Source organism: Pholcus phalangioides, unplaced genomic scaffold (assembly GCF_987345545.1).
Source record: "Pholcus phalangioides strain wild (caught in Gottingen) unplaced genomic scaffold, Ppha-v1.0 ptg000008l_1, whole genome shotgun sequence".
Classification (NCBI taxonomy): Eukaryota; Metazoa; Arthropoda; class Arachnida; order Araneae; family Pholcidae; genus Pholcus; species Pholcus phalangioides.
The window spans coordinates 54,817,425-54,835,280 of record NW_028301601.1 but is presented as its reverse complement, the minus strand read 5'-3'; the positions used below and the strand labels follow the sequence as shown (position 1 = coordinate 54,835,280).

Genomic DNA, 17,856 nt, shown 5'->3' with positions numbered 1-17,856 from the left:
ATAAAATTTTGTATTATTATTGGACTGATTTAGCAACCACATACAGAAGATTTTGGGTGCCAATACTGATTTTATAGTCACCATGGTGTCCTGACACTTGGGATTTTTCAAGCCCTGTATTGATCACATTGGTTGTTTTTGTATCATAAAAGCATAGCGGGAGTTTGTTATTCAAACATATGCAAATAATTCATCTTAAAACTGTGATTAAACCAGATAATAATACAAGAAGAAAATTTTAAGACAGTTTTTCTTTAAATACACTAGAATTTTTTGTGTTGAACTTCATTATGACAGGGAAAATGTTTAGCAAAAGCAGTTTGTTATCTTACAGTACTAATATGTTAACTCATTCATTTTTTTTTCATGGATTAATTGGTCATTTGAACATATCTATGGGTCATTCTCACGAAATTGAACAAAGAAAAGGTTATCAAAAATAAATGTCAACCAAAAAATCCAAAAAAAAAAATGTTCTTAGGGACATTTTTTTACCTGCAATATAGTCAGCTGTGAAGTTTATTAAAAATTCATGGGGAAAAAAATTAATTTAAATTCAATCATATGTTAAGAGATGGGCAAATCTGACGAGGCATTTTGCCTGTTTCAGCACTTAACTTAATATTTATGCTTGACAATTGCAACATTTCCCATCTATTTTGGTTGCTTATTTTCATTTTGGACAAGCACTGATACTCTGAACAGTTTTTTTTATATTATGTTTACTGCATTTTTATCGTTATTTTATTTTTATTTATTTATTTATTTTTTTTTTTGGGGTGTCTTGCTCCTTTTTTATCAATTTCATGGAAAGAACATATTTTTTAATTTGTCTTTGTCTTGCTGGAGCATGAGATGCACTCTCAAAGCAAAGTCTATAAATAAGGCATTACTGCAGCTTGATGTTGTAATGAGGAACCTGATTTTTTTTTATTCCTTCCCCCCCCCCTTTCCCACAACTTATAATCAAACCACCTCCCTAGTTTCCCAATGCCTGAAGAAAGACAGCCAGGGAAAATGATTTTCACATGTTTTGTGACACTGATCAAAAACTAAGCATGTTGCAAACATGTGCTTTTTAGAAATAATAGATGTCTCTGAACTGAAACATGTGGTAAGTGAAAATAATTTTCAATTATATATTGAAAATTATATATATCTCACAAAAAAAATAGCCAGAAAGGCATTTAATTAAAACACTTCCCCTCTTTTTTCCTGAAAAAACCTAATTTGTTAATTAATTCACAATTCTAATTGATTTAAAGGGGAAGTTCAAGTGATGGATACATTCTTCTTAACCTTCTCACCAAAAAATATTAGATAGGTACAACTGGTGTTGTAGGACACTTTTTATCGATAAACTTGATTAGGGTATCGATGGGATTGCTAGCAAATTTGCAGATGACATGAAGGTAATAGGGGTAGTAGTAATCAGAGAGATATATAGGGAGTTGCTCCAGACCAATTTAGACAGGATTGGAGCATGACATTTAACGTTGACAAGTGTATGGTTGATCATTTTGGTTCAAACAACCCATGTTTCTCTTACAAGTTGAATGGTGTCACTATCCCGGATGCAACTAGGGTCACTGATTTGGGAATTCTCATTGAAGAGCGGTTTAGGTTTTCTGAACATTGTTCAGCAGTAGTCAAAAAAGTGAATAGAATACTGAGTTTTTAATTTTCAAAAAGGTCTCTTCGCATTCTCCTAAAGTTATTCTTTCGCTTTTCTGAAGCTTAATTTGTCCTGGATTGGAGTATGCTGTAAGGTTTTGGAGACCATACCTATAGAAAGACATAGACTTGCGGTGCAGAGAAAAGCTACGTGTGTCCTTGTTGGCACACTGGGCTTGAGTTATCCAAACACCAAACATGGCCCCCCGCTCTGTCCCTTGTGGGATATAAGCAGGCTACCTTGTGGCTGGGCCATGCTGGAAAAGGCTTGAGTTTGAGTTATGAAGGGAGACTTCATTTTTTGAATACATTTATATTGGATGAACGCATGTGTCTGGGAGATATGATTGAAGTGTTCAATATTTTCAATGGGATAGATAGGATGAACCATGAATTATTATTAATATGCCATCAATCAACTGATTTTACAAGGGGGACACCAGTATCGATTGGTAAGAGACAATTCTAATTTATGGTGCCGCAGGGAATTTTTCTCTAATAGGGTTGTTAATAAATGGAATAGCTTACCCTTGGAGGTAGTAAATTCTAACACAATTTGAAAGAAATACAATACACATGGTGGGGTTAATCGAGAAGCTATCCATATTTAGAATAAGATATAACCATAACTATTCTTCATGAGCCTTGTGTAATATTTTATCATGTACATATAGTTTTTATAATTGCATTTTTAATTGGGAGTTAGTGGCTGTATTTTAGGATTATTATGACATCCATATTTGTTACGGGCATCTTTTTCTCAGCCACCTCATTGGGCATTTTGCCTGTTGTGGCCTTGTGTTTGTACCAATTTTTTCCAAATGTCATGAATGGTAAAAAAAAGCTGGGGGAAAACTTTTATTTGGATATAAACTATTGTAAAAAAATATTTAAAATTATAAAAAAAAGACAAAATATGAAAGTATACTTGGTCTTAAAAATACATATTATTGAAAAAAATAATATATTTTTGTTTTGGGATAGAAAGTTAGCATTTTAAAATTTGAAAAATGGGCTGGGGACAGCCAGGAAAAAGACATTTCCTTAACAAATGGAAATTTGTTCAATCAAATTTTAAAAATCTATTTATGTAAAAATTGAAAACAGAGTGGGGACTTTTCAGAAGCTGGAATATAAATAGAAAGTAACAAGAGAAAAAAAAAGTTCTTTGTCAAATGTATTTAATGTAAACTTGTGGGGGAACAATCTTCGCCAATTTCGTGAGAATCACTGTATACATATTTTATATATATATGTTTGAAAGGAAAATTTGTTGTACCACAAGAGTGCCTTTGTTATGAGCATGCTTTTGGAATAAATTATGATCACGAACCAAACCACACATGCGCCTTGTCCATGTTCCTCTACAGAATTTCTAACGAATTGGTATATGGTGTGATGTGCATGTACGTTTTGTGAGCCTAACGTGAAGTTTGTTACTGTGTAATGCTTGTTATGTGTAGTGCTGCCAATTGCCCTCAATTTTTCTAACTATAGGTGAAGTGCAATGATTGAATAATTGTACCGTTGTAGGTCTGTTGCTCACTGTATTTATACTGCAAGGTTCAAACATGGCAGATCGCAGTATTTTCAGTGCCAAGACAATCATGGAGCACATTGTTGATTAGTGATAGTGTTTCTCATTTATTGTGATTACTAGGGCTAGCATTTTTATGCTCTAAAAACTTCTAATATATGCTCTTAAAAAAATATAAATATGTCCTAAAAAATTTTTCATTCCTATCTCAAATAACATTAGTTTTAGCAAAGCAATATGATAATGAGAAGTGTTGATGCTGTCTAAATTATTTTGATTAATAAGAAATTATAATTTTTATTAAATTAAATTATATTTAATTTTGATTAAACTAAATTATGAAAAAAATTCTTTGTTTCACTAACTAATCTCATCCAGCCAAAATTTCCCTTTTGAGTAAGTTTTTTCCTACAAATTCAAAATTAATGTGCTGCCATCTATAGGTGAAAAGACCTAGCCAAGTACGGTATTTAATTTGAGAAAAACATCACACAAAATTCAAATAAATAATTTTTTTATTTGATAAAAACTCTCAAAATTTCCCACAAATCCCAAAAAAGTTCCCCTATTTACTAATTTTAGCCAACTTTTCCCACGAGTTACTATCACTGATTCAGATGATTAATCTATTTACAGCCACTCGCCAGTGTCCTTGAAGGGCTAGTATTTTTATGCTCCAAAAATTCGATGTCATTGTTGATTGGTTGAAACCAGAATTTTTCAGGATTTTTTTTACCAATCAGCAATGACGTTCCATTTTTAGTGCATAAAAAATCCTAGCCTTAGGAGCTTTCATCAAAGGCAGGAACAGCAAAAACCAGTCTCAAGCGGGATTGGAATAGAGAGAGAAAAAAATTACTTTTTTTATCGAAAATTATGAAATATGCTTTAAAATTGTGAAAATATGATCTATCATGTAAAAATAGTTAAATATGCAGATCTAGAAATCCGAGCCTTAGTGATTACCATATGACAGGATTGTGAGTGGTTACATGTATAAGCTGCAGAATGTTTTTGCAAGTTAATAGGGTCAGTTCTACATTAATACTCCAGTATAATATATAATCACTGGAAAATAAGCCATGGATAATAGACCTTTGTAAAAAGTTAATTTTTAGTTCCCGTGTTCCACACACCATTAAACAGATTTACAGTCAGGTGGGAGAGAGATAAAGATGCCAGCACTATAACAAGCATTACACAGAAACCTACTTCACGTTGGGCTCACAACATAGACACGAGCATTTTCCAGCATGGCCATGATCTAGTCAGGTGGGAGATATTATGCACAGAGCATAATATTATAAAAATCAAAATCAGGTAGTCATGCTTATAAATATTTCCAGTGACGGTGAGCTCTAGTTGGGTGCAGTTCACTAAAACTTTTTTTGACAATCTGCTCAACAAAATGGTTCTGTGGAAAAATACTGTTACACTACTAGAGAGGAACCATGTCACTCTCCGCTATTATGGAGAACAATGAACATATAAAGTACAAAAACCTGGATAGCCAAGCAGAGATAAAGGTGAAGTTCAGAAAGAAAATTCATATTCCTCTCTATGGGGAATTGAATCACCAACCTCTCACTGTTCGAGCGAGTGCTCTATCATTGAGCTGCAGAGGACAGATATTTTCTTTCTTTATATCATATGTATGAATGCTGAATGGGACTGCACATGTACAGCCTCCTAACTCAGCTAATTGCTCTTAGGATATTAGACCCCCCTTTGCCGGGGTTGGCAAAAACCTGGGTTTTGTTTTTTCTGGTTTATGATACTATTTCACTAAATAGCACCTCTGGCCATATCGCTATATTGCAATTTACTGCCATTAGTGAGATGAGTTGAAGTTTGTTTTTGGAGCATAAGGAAAGCAAGTTATATATGCTGTGGTCTACATAAATATAATAGACATAGTAATGCATGGCAATTATTTATGTAATTATTATATCATGGTGGCTCATTACAGAAAATTCTTGGGGCGGGGGGAGCAAAATCGTTTTGTATCTTATTATGATAATTGGTTTATAAAATGGGTTTTTTTCCCTATAATCTAAATTGCATTAAATACAGATTTATTAATGTATTTCTCTTTAGATAGAGCAGCGGTTCTCAACTTTTTTGACTTGCGGAGCTTTTTTTAGTAAAAAAATTATATGGCAGAGCCCCATAGGTCCATTTCCTAATTATTAATCAAAGTTACTGAATTATTTTTACTATTTGAAAATATTTATACTTATTATTAAAATAAAATTTTACTTTCCTCAAGCAGCCACAGAGCCCCTGGAGAGTGCGTAAGGAGCACCTGTTGAGATAGAGTATGACAATGCAATAATGCCATTAGAAAGCATAGTTTGTGAGTAAGTGCAGTTTTAAAGAGCACTTTTTGTGGGTTTTTTCTCTAACCCTCCCCCCATAATCTAAATAGCATTGAATACATAGATTTAATAATTTATTTCTCTCTAGACAATGCAATAACACCATTAGAAAGCAAAATGTTTATGATTAAGTGCAATTTCAAGGAGTAATTTTTTATGGGGTTTTTTTCAGCTTTTTCCGGGTTGGGCAAAATCAGACCAACCCTGCTCTCTTCTGTTCATATGAGGGAACAGCCTGAATAACCAAGCAAAGATGAAGTTTGGAAAGAAAATACAGTTCAGCGTTCATACATAATGCTCTAAGGAAAGAAAATATCTATCCTCTGGAGCACTCACCCAGATAGAGAGAGGTTGGTGATCCAATTCAATACACAGGAATGAGAATTTTCTTTCCGAACTTCATCTTCATCTCTGATTGGTTATCCAGGCTTTCATACTTCGTACTGTTACTACTATTGTCTTCCCTGAAAGGAGGGGAAAAATCCTGAACACCTATAATTTACCTACATAAAAAGTGAATGGGAGTTAGAGACAAGAAGTGTTTGAATTTTTGAATTCAGAACTCATGGGCAAAATTTTAAAGAGTGATAAAACACTTCTGAACAAGCTCTATTTTCATAGTATAATGCAGGGATGTCAAACTCATTTGGATCATGAGCCATTTGATTCAAAATTATCTCTCAAGTGGGCCGCTAATTATGAAAATTTAATAATTAAAAAATAAATTAATTATAAACATTTTAAAAACTGTTCAATTGCAATCAAAGGAAAGTGAACGAATGGTTATAAATAAGCCTATTGATCATCTTTCTGACACACAAGAATTGAAAATATTCTCTTTTCAATGGCTTTTGAGCAAATCCAGTTACACCTATAACTTACCAATGCATTATGTATAATTAGCTTTCCCTCAAAGTTTGTTATTTAATTAATTCAAATGTCCTGTAATGTCAATAAAAATTTTACATCGTGTACTTTATGGAACACCCAGGGCTATCTTAATACACACACAAGTCCCCCCCCCCCAGACGCGTCACGGTGACCTCATTTGCACAGGGACTTCTGCGATAAGATCTGGTACAATGATTTATGACAATAAATACGTTAATTAAGAGGTGGTGACTAAGCTTTGTTGAATTTTGTCCTTGGGCTATGATACTGTTGAGAGAAGGCAGTAGACACACTTTTTTATATAGTTATTGCACCTGTGTCATACCATAAAGCAGTGGTTCTCAACTGGTGCTCCGCGGCGACTCAAGCAAAATAAAATGAATCGGCAAATTTGATAGATAAGTAAATAAGAGGAGACCTACAAGGCTCTGCCATAAAATCAAATGGGCTCCTCGAGTCAAACAAGGCTCCGCCATAGAAATTATGTACTGAAAATGACTCCACGAGTCAAAAAAGGTTGAGATCCGCTGCCATAAAGGAATGAAACCTTTTAATCTTTCATTTCTAGGAACAGTTTTACCTCATTTAAGAGAAAACTAAAAATTGCAAATTTTATGACAAGACAACAAATGAATTTCTATGTAACAAGGTTTTTAAGTTTTCAAGAAATTTATATAACTGAAATAAGTGCTTCTTTTGCTGTCCCTGGATGAGGTGAAGTTCAAAGTGTTTGGTCATAGGCTTGAGAATGCTGCTGCTGCTTATTTCCACAAAACACCCGCTTGAAAAATTGCAGTTTAAGAATGTCTAAATCCATTTCCTTTAGTTTTGCTTTGAGTCTTGAAGAAAAATTTATACAAGGGAGGCTAGCATACCACCCTTTCTCACTACTACGAGTTTGTTCAAAGGAAATTAATATTTTTCTCATGTAAGCCTACATAATTTGATACATTTTGCCACGACGGCAGAAGTATATAATTTCGTGAATTGAAAGCATATCTAAAAATTTTTCAATGATGTTCATATCGCCATCACAAGCTTAAAGAAACAGTCATTTGACCCACTTCTCGAACACCTGAAATTCGTTCACGGCTATTGAAAGACATTGTATATTTGAGGATATTTCTTCTAACTGGTGACACAAATTATCATCTGTTATTCTTTGGACAACAATGCATCTCAGTAGGTATAAAAAATATGAAATGCTTGCATATATTTAGGACAGACATTTTCTGCAGTATTTGTCATTTGTTTCATTAACAAGGAACTGTGGCTGAAAAGCTTGAAGTTTTTGCGAATATGCAGCTGATTTCATTATAGGCAGTTCATTATTGCTGCCAATTCATCCCATAATTATAACTTTCTAACATAAATTCTTCATACTTTCTATTTAAAAAAAATTATTTGAAAATTTTTTCCCTTAACTCTATAATGCCCAGATCGCCCGAAGTCGGCTGAGTAGGTTAATGCCCATAACCGCCTCAAGTCGGCCCAGCTAGGGGGTATGGGTATGTTTTGGTGGGCTTTTGCCACCTACGGGGAAGGAGATGAAAGCTCTTGTCAGAGGTGGGAATGGAAAAGACAACTGCAACGCCCTATCAATGGGATTTTAAAAACTGATGTACTAGAATGTTCCTTGAGAATGGACTAAGGGTACTCAATGCATTTTACAAAGAGATAATACTGTGAGGAAAGGGGTGTTTTCAGTATAGACAAATTATCTCCAGAAAATCCATTGAAATGAAAGGGTGAACGTCAATGCAAAGGGTGGCATGAATAGAAACTCATGGAGAAAGGGTGGGGAGAAGGAAAGTGGCCGAAATTTGGACGAGTCCACTTCGAACACAAAGAACTTGGTATTTTCACGACCCTCCCAGGTTTGCTATCTGGACATTAAAGAGTTAATCTTGTAGGAATGTTGTGGGCCCCCAACAGTTCCTTTGGGAGCGTCGTGAGTTTGACACTCCTGGTATAATGTAAGTGGCGAACTGCTAGATGACGCTGTCATCATTGAATGCATAAAGAGCTGGAGAGAGGAACATATTCTGGAAACCCACAAAGATGGCACCACAAGTGGTTTTTCAACCAGTCACATGCCCAGACAAAAAATTTTGAGCAATTGCACTGGTTTATGCTCAAAATGGGCTTCTTTCTGGTGTCCCGGTATTCCATGAATCCTGCATGCCGTTGACAAAGGAGTACATTTTACACAGACACTGCAATCCCTCAGATTTTTCAATCAGGAACGTGTTAGAAAACATTCAGTACAATCTTAGGGCTTCCAAAACATTCCTATCTGCAGCATCATACATGAAATGCATACAACTAGTCTTGACCAGTTCTGGCCTTTTTTGACTGGTGTCCTGGTCAAAATTGGTTTCAATCAATAAATATTACAACAAAAGAGAAAGTGGGCTTTCACTGTCGGAGTTTACAATACATTTCATACCTTTGAGGCTGTTATGCTGTGTTCCAAACTGTTTGGTAGCAGAAATTTCATCCACTACTGCGCTGGACATCTTTAGTGCTGTTTTTGGTGAGCGAGGAGACAAAATGACCTCTTTGGATGACTGTTCTCCACTGACACTTTCGCTGGAGATAAGGAAGGATCGATTTCATCATTGTGACATGGCGACTTCTGATTGGATGGGTGGGGATCGCAGTCTTCAAATTTGAATGGGGGGTCAGAATTTGGAAGAATTTATTTTCTAACCGTCCTGCCCTTGAGCAAGACATGACACCCGACAATCAAAAATTAGAAGTCTTCACATACCATCAACATCAGCACGTCACTTGCATGATGTCACAACGACGAAGTTGATCCTTCTGCATCTCCAGCAAAAGTGTCAGTGGACAAAGGTCATCCAAGGAGGTCGTTTCGTCTCCTCACTCACCAAAAACAGCACTGAAGATGTCCACCGCAGTAGTGCATGAAACATCTGCTACAAACGTTTGGAACACAGCATAGCAGCCCAAAAGGTATGAAATTTATTGTAATATTACAACACTTAATACTCATTTAACAATCAGTTAACTTTACAGGAAAGGGCTTCAAAAAATAAAAAATAGGCGCCAGCCAAATATTTCTTGAAAGTCAACCAAGTATTTTTCTCCCCAAGAAAATTGATTCATTCTTCAACTTTTACCCGGACATAGTGACCACTTTCTTATCTCATGACTTGACTTATCAGGCATAAACTTAATAGTCATACATAGAAAAATATTTGCACAAATGCCAATTTGTTAAGCCCATGAATGATTTTCCAAGTCCTCGTATTTCATGTATTCCACCAAAAATAAACAGTTCAAAATAACCTTTTCCAAATGAATTAACCTTTCCACATTCAATGCCAATTAGCGAGGCTTGACAAATCGAAGAAAATTCCGGCCCCCAAAATTTTTTACCAGCCAAGCATTTTTTTTAGCAAATCCAGTCCAAAATAAAATTTTATTTTCACTTTTCTGAGACTTGGTGATCCCCTTAACATGTTAGTGAAGATTTTGACAAAATTTCTTCAGACTCCAATTCAGCGATTCTATCATGATTTCCTGTAATATACAGGGTATCCTGTAAGTGCTTGCACAACCTTTATCTCATCATACATTCGTCGTAGAGGTATGATTCCAATTTAAGAAATGCTCAACAGGCGTTTAAAAATTACTGGTACCGGTTTTGAGAGTGAAAAAACAGCGTTAGGATATAAAAAATCCAAAATTTTTTACGGTACCCCTGTGCTCTAACTTCTGATCATAAATTTGTTGCCCTGTCTCTCCTGATGCCAAAAAATTTTCAATGTTTCTAAGTGCTGTATTAGCCGATATATTTGAATTCATAAATTGGAAAAAAGTTATGAAGGAACAGCAAGAACTTACGCTTCTTTCCCTCGTTTATGCTGTAATTTTCCAACTTATCTCTAATTTTTGAATTCACATACCTCAGCGAATATTGCCTTTTTCGTTGGCCTCAGGAGAGACAGGGCAACAACTTTCTAAGTGGAAGTTAGAGGACAGAGGAGCTGCATAAAAATGTAATTTTTTATTTTGTTACATACTGTATGCTCACTCTCAAAACTGGTACAGGGTAATTTTTGAACCCCCATTGAGCATTTCTTAAATTGGGGTCATATCTCTATGACGGACAGTTGGTGAGATGAAGGCTGTGCTAGCACTTACAGGACACCCTGTATGTTGGCATATAATCTACATGTGCAAATATTTCACTAATTTTTATTTAGAAAACATTTTGTACTATAATCCACACACATGCAAATTTTATTCATTTATTACAGGGTTCTCATCAAAATCTGCACGATCATTTCCCTGACCTGTTAGGTTTCCCTACTACTACTTCACCAAACACCAACTCTGGCCATATCGCTATATTGCAATTTACTGCCATTAGTGAGATGGGTTGGAAGTGAAGGCGCTGCCTATCGGTGGTCGCCTCGAGTTCGTTTGGGAAAAAATCTTATCTATATCCTCCCTTGGGTTCGAACTCGGGACCCTGACAATAACCTTCACGATGGTAGACCAGCATCTTACCACCATGCCACTCGGGCACTAGGTTTCCCTACTGTCTTCTCTTCAAGAAAGAAATGTTAACCTTCCAAAAAAAATTTTACGTTTTTCTTTTACAAAACTTTTCTTACTTTAACCCAGGGTTGTTTGGTTTAAACCATTTGGTTTTAACCAAGTGGTTTTTTTAAAAAAACCACTTCGGTTTTTTTTCAAAAAATCAAATAGAAGTTGCCTAAATATAAATTTTTTTCCTTGAAAATATCATATTGGTTCATTATTAGCCAAAATGTTTCATTTTTACCACATTTTATATCCTTGGGGTACATTCTGATGGTATATCTTTAAATGACATAAGATTTTATAAGTGGTTTTTTTCAATAAGTCTCATAAAAGTGGCCAGAATATATATATGTTTTTCATATGAAGTATCTTAGTTATTTAAAGTTATATATAAAAGCCTAAATTTCTCATTCTTACAACATTCTGATGCTCTATCTTTAGCAAATTCATGAATAAGGATTGCATCACACATCTAAATGTAATGGTGTATTATCTCACAGGGGTTTTTTTTCCCTTCACAAAGAAGCAGCTACAGTAGTGACACCATCATGCTAGGGGCAGATGGTCCTATAATCCAATAAAGACACCAGCTGTCCTTAAAGGACAGACTAGTGTACTAGTTCTAACATTACCTCACATACATTTTCATTTTCTTTCCCATACGAAGTAGCACATCTCCTACTGTATATCTCCCAGTCTTAATATTCTCTCTCAATAGTTGTTTTTTTTATACTTTCACACACACACTGTTAAGCCCAATTAATCAAGGTTCTACTGTATAGTAGTAACAGATTTCTGAAAAATAATCAGCTATATACAGGGTGATTATAATTTAAGTTTTGATTCAAAAATTATACAATAAGTACTGATCAGAATGACTTGAAAATTTGCATGGATACTCCTGAAGCAATGGAAGTTTCTTTCGCAAAAGAAAAAAGTGTAAAACGTGCAAGTAGACGATGCTGTACTTGGCCAGCAGTATAATCTATTTTGTGCAACCACATCATTTCGGCACTTCCACAGCATCAGTGTGTGGATAGAACTTCTATCAAGATGCACATTGCAATACCAGCTGCTGAAGACCCATTTTGACAGGATGCACCTTAACCCTTGCAACTTCTGGCTGTGGGGATACCTCAAAATGTTATAAACAGTGGTCAGATTAAGTGGTTTAATAAAGCTGAATTGCAAGCACATCCACATTATGACCATGGGGCATACTCTGATTCTGTTGTTGAACAAGAATTTTTGTGCTTTCAACCTTATAGCCAGAACACGCGGTGGACAACATATTTAACATTTCTTAAGTAAGTTGTAGTTATTTGTTCAATTACTTCGTTTTTTGTGATGTTTCCATGAATTATGAAATCGTGAAATGTTATAATTAAGGTACATTCTGCCATGACTGTCTATCGTTTCCATTCTGCGGGCAAATTTCCCACATGTTGCATGTAGGAATATCATGTAGGAATGTTGCATATCATTAATTTTACATTTTTAAGTATTTTTTCCCCTTTATCAAATAAAATTGAATTTTTTCAGGAATATTCATGTCAATTTTCAAGTCATTCTGACAATCGTTCTTTTTTACAGTGTTTTGAAATCAGAACCTTAGTTATAATCACCCCGTATATCGTAAACCATTGCTAATTAATCTGCATTATTTATGCTTCATTAAATACATTATATTCACCTAATTTTTATTACTTTTTGCAAAATAGCTTCCTAATTAAGTATACTGAAAGTAACTGGAGGAAAACCTTCATATACTATATAATTAATAATAAAATTAAAAGAGTTTTCAAACACACAGTAATCCATTGAGTTAAGCAAAAAATAATTAAATTGCAAAAGTTGGTTTTTGTTAAAATGTAATAAATATTTATTGATTAATTAGCATGGGAATAGTGTTAATTACATTAATAAACATTTTATTTTAGTTAATTATTGGAAGTTTGAATGATTTTTCAGATATTTTATTGTTTTTATTGTTAATACTATTTAAAACAAAAAACCGGTTTAAACCAAAAAAACCTGGTTTAAACCAAAAAAACCCGGTTTTTTGGTTTTTTTACCAACCCTGCTTTAACCACGTTTGTGTAGTTGCCTGACTTTCGGCACATACAGTGGTTTTCATAAAGGTTTTTAAAAAACGTTATAAGCATGACTGCTGTATTTTACAATTTTCATGACCATATTCACTTCCCTGATTTCACAGGTCAATGGGAACCCTGCATTAATAAAATCTGGAATAGGAGTTCAGGGGTTATTCATAGGGAAAAACTGGCCAAGCCTTACCAGGGAGTGTTTCAATGGTTAAAAAAAAGAGGGGGAATCTCCATGGGTGGAGATAGGGGGGGGGGGCCCCCAGCATCAAAAGTGGAGTAGACTGATCTAATGTATATATGAGCTAACATCATCATCATCATCGTGCCCCCCCCCCCAGACTTTCAAGTCAATCTCCGCCTATGGGAATCCCGCTATTTTTGAAAATCACATCACTGGCTGTCCAGAAAATCGACCAATCCCAAAGTATCTATATATTTTTATGCTCGAATTTATATACCTTAGAAAAAATGTTTCTCACGAGAATTTTCTTTCAAAATTATCTTTGAAAACATTTATTCCTACTCCAACCTCCCAGAGAAGAAAAATTTGCAGATATAATCCGCAATAAGAAAATTACATTTTTTTTTTAGACGTATAATATATGGATTGCATGAAGGATATCACAGTACACAGAAAATTTTGAGCACCAATTTAAATTAATGTTAGCAGCTTTGACGATATACCTGGGATTATTATTAGTGAATCCCTGTTAATCATTTTGATATTTTTCACCAATTGAAGCATTTCTATCGAGAATTTTTTGCTTGTATCTCGGAATGCTCTTACTTCCATTCGCAAATATAAAAAAAGCACTGTTATACTCTTTTCTTTGTGAACCATTGAAATTAGGGTTACTTACACTCAATTCTACATTGAAAACACAGCTGAATTTATTTTACAGGCAGTTCATCAATCATGCTCAACTTCTGGTTCATAAAGATGTTTCAATAAAAAATTACTTTCACGAAAAAATAGGTACATTCATTTCTGCCCCCTCCCCAAGCAGTAGCCACATCAAGTATGTAGCCTACAGACTGATAAGGTTATGCACCGTTATTCTAAAGCAACGATTCTCAACCTTTTTTGACTCGCGGAGCCCTTTTTCAGTATATAATTTCTATGGCGGAGCCCTGTTTGACTCGAGCCCTTTTTTGTACATAACTTTTATGGCAGAACCTTGTAGGCTTCTCTTATTTACTTATCTATCAAATTTACTGATTCATTTTATTTTCCTCGAGTCGCCATGGAGCACCGGTTGAGAACCGCTGCTCTAAAGCAAGGGTGCACAACCTTTCAGCCTGCTGACAAGATATGAACTATTTCTGATGCTCATGGGACCTGAAACCTTTGTGTGTATATAATTGTGCCGTGGCCATATTAGGGCCATTCAAGTATTACGTCAGCATCGAGGGGGTTTCAGATTTGCTGGCTTTTGATGATGGGGGGGAGGGGGGTTTGAAGGTTGCCTACGTCATCAATCACCCCTTTTGGAAGATATGAAATATTCTAAGCTGCTGACGAAATTTTGCTGATTGGGGGAGGGGGTCAAAATGACTGAAAATCTGCTTACATAATACTTGAATGGTCCCTAAGCAGATTTTCTGCGATTTTTGACCCCCCCCCCCCCATTAGCAAAATTTTGTCAGCAGCTTAGAATATTTCATATCTTCAAAATGGGGTGGTTGTTTACATAAGCAACCTTCAAACCTTTCCCCCACCCCCTCGATGCTGAAGTAATACTTGAATGACCCCTTACTTGTATTTCATGACATTCCCATAATTTTCGTCTCAACTGTTTTTTTATGAAATCCCTTAATTTCAGAAAGGGAAACTTTCTGAAATCAAGATTATTTGTGAGAATTATAATAAACTAATAAGTCACGTACCAAATATATTCATTTCACATATCCGTCAAACATGCACTTTTTCTCTTGGTTAATTTTTCATTCATGGCAACTTGCACAGTAGCCTTTTATTTCTCGCCATTGGCAAATTTTTGAGCAATTTTATCAACAGATGGCAACGTTCCTTGACTTTTTTTTTTTTTGCTATATTCTGGAACATTGCTTGACTGTCAATCTTTTTTTGGCAGCAATAGGCAACTTCACTTGCCTTTGACAATTTTGTGGTTTGACTTAGCAAACTTTCCTTGCAATTCTTTTTGCAATAATTGGTGACATCTCGCATTGATATCTATTACTAACATTTTTATTATGGTCAGCCTAGGCATTTGCTGTGTTGATACTTTTCGACTTGAATCCCTTGGTAGGCTGCATTTGACTGTGGGCGAGAGGTTGTGCACCTCTGCTTTAAAGCATTTTTCCTAGGTGTCTCTCATTAAAAATCATGGCATTGATATAATAAATAACATAAAATACAAAATATGTGAGGCAAGTAATGAAGACTGTAATGTTAGACTTCACTTATTATTTGAAATCCAAAAACCAAAATTTCACATAACAATTGAATCATGCTGTGTACACATGTGTATGTACAACTACTTTGAACTCGCTCATCGATATATATATATTTCTTTTATTTCGACAAGATAAAGTGTCGAAGCCAACCGACAAGATAGTGGCTATGAGAATGTCGCTCTATAAATCGGAAAATTTCATAGTCAGGTTAAGGAGAAAATCAAAAAGCTTTTCACTGCGCAAAACTTCCAAATTATCAGTGTTCAAGAGTGTCCGTCACACATTTACAAATGAAGGGAAAAAAGTTTGTTTCCCTTGAGATAGGGTATTTTTCTTTTACTTCCCGTGTGCTTGTGAATTTCTCGCAGCGCTAATTCATTCATATACATATTTAAATACAGGGGAAATATTCATCGACACTGAGAAAATTTTTTTACGTCCCAGATCATTCTTCAATAATACACGTTTCCTTCTACTTGTAAGTAGTATATAAATACAGGAAACAAAAACGGTATATACATTTGCTGCAAGTGATATTTGTGATATTATCATTACAAAACTTTTTTTTTAAATATACAATATTATTCGAAGCAGAAAAAAAAAAACAACTCTCGCACATGCAGTGTTTTAAACGTGACGAATAACTGTAGCGAAATGTTCTCAAGAGAACTGACACAGAGGTAATTCTGTGAGGTATTAGTCTCTCTAGTTCACTCTTCGCCATTTGAGAGAGAGTCACGTGCACATTGTCCAAACAACGAAATGCAAACATACTGTTCCTGGAATATTCGGAGAAATAAAGAGGTGTTTTATTGATTCAAACATTCTTTTTTTTTTTTTAACGGAACTTCAGCTGTTGCCGTTACATGAAAACTTCGAATTTGGCTTTAGCATGAGTAAGAATATGAGATTTTAAGTTCGTGGATTGAGCAAACTTCTTGTTACAGCCATCAAATGGACATACGTAAGGCCGATCACCGGTGTGGATTCGGACATGCGTGCGCAGGTTGAAATCGAGCGAGAAACGTTTGCCGCATCCTTCAAAAGTGCACTGGAAGGGTTTCTCACCAGTGTGCACGAGTTGGTGACGCTTAAGTTTTGAACTTTCCACGAAAGCCTTTCCGCACTCGGCACAGACATGGACCCTCGGACCATGGGTGTGAAGGTGCTTTCGCATCGCAGAGTTATCACGGAACATTTTGGTGCATCCTTTGTGCGGGCAGCCAATCGTTCTGGCCACATCGTCGCTCTGCTTTCTTGGCTTCATCTTAGCAAATTCAGCCAACTGTTTCGGATCACTGAGATCAACTCCGGGTATCCCTCCGGGAGGTATTTTCTTGCCGGTCATGTATTCTGTGTAGTCTGGGTCCGGTTCGACGGCAGCTGTTTCTTCGTCATCGGTTCCACCCGTAGCCCACATAGTAACAGCAAACTCACCTTCCAGAGTTTTGATGTGTACCTGTTTCTGCTCCCACTTCCGTGGTCTGCGGTCGGTGTCAAATCCTTCCCCCAGTACTTTGCCCTTACTGCTGAACTTGCCTTTCCTCCCTCTTCTTCCAGAGGATGCTGGGACTTCCAGGACAGATTCTGGAGCTGGCACGGGAATATGGTCGTAGGCTGACAGGACCTCGCCGTCCTGATCGACGCTGCCGACTATCTCCTCTTGGGTCTGCAGTATGATCTCTTGAACGCCAGGACCCTGCAGGGGCTGCAGCGCTATCATGGGTTGACCTTCAACGCACTCGACAGTAGTCTCTACTGTTTCGACGGGTATCTCGACGGGGATGTCGCCAATCTCGACTTCCTGCATGTCATGTTGTATTTCGACTTCGGAGACGACCTCCTGTGTGGCCATGTCAGTCACTACTATGGTAGACATGACTACTGCACACTCACCTTATACGTCGACGACGCCTCGCATATACACACGCAGGGTTATCGCCAATTTGATCGAACGGAGGTGCAAAACCGAACAAAGAACAGACGAGACGCGATCTTTAATGAACTTCCACAATAACAACCGACAATTTCCACGATATTTTTCCCAATAAATTATAAATTTTATGCAAAAATTTCCCAATGCTATTGTTTATACGTCTGAACGGTCACGGTCTTTTTTTCATAATCACAACATATCGTTGCCATTTTGGATCAAAAACATTTCCCTGAGCAGGCCTCGGAAATACTCTCGAGCCACGACGCTCGCAGCATTCTGCACGCCTTCTGTCAGCTGTCTTCATTATTACTGAGAAGTATTCTGCTGTTGATTAGA

General features: G+C 36.0%; 1 protein-coding gene across 1 annotated transcript; it reads right to left on the bottom strand.

Moving 5' to 3' along the window:
• Window positions 1-15,574: 15,574 nt before the first annotated feature.
• Window positions 15,575-17,735, bottom strand: LOC149084543 (transcription factor YY2-like). The gene has a single exon (XM_089234957.1). The coding sequence runs from the start codon at window positions 17,461-17,463 to the stop codon at window positions 16,447-16,449; it is 1,017 nt and encodes a 338-aa protein (XP_089091083.1). The 5' UTR covers window positions 17,464-17,735; the 3' UTR covers window positions 15,575-16,446.
• Window positions 17,736-17,856: the final 121 nt, after the last annotated feature.

Bases quoted from the DNA above. Each gene is read 5' to 3' on its own strand.
- LOC149084543 (XM_089234957.1), bottom strand. From the start codon at position 17,463: ATGTCTACCATAGTAGTGACTGACATGGCCACACAGGAGGTCGTCTCC.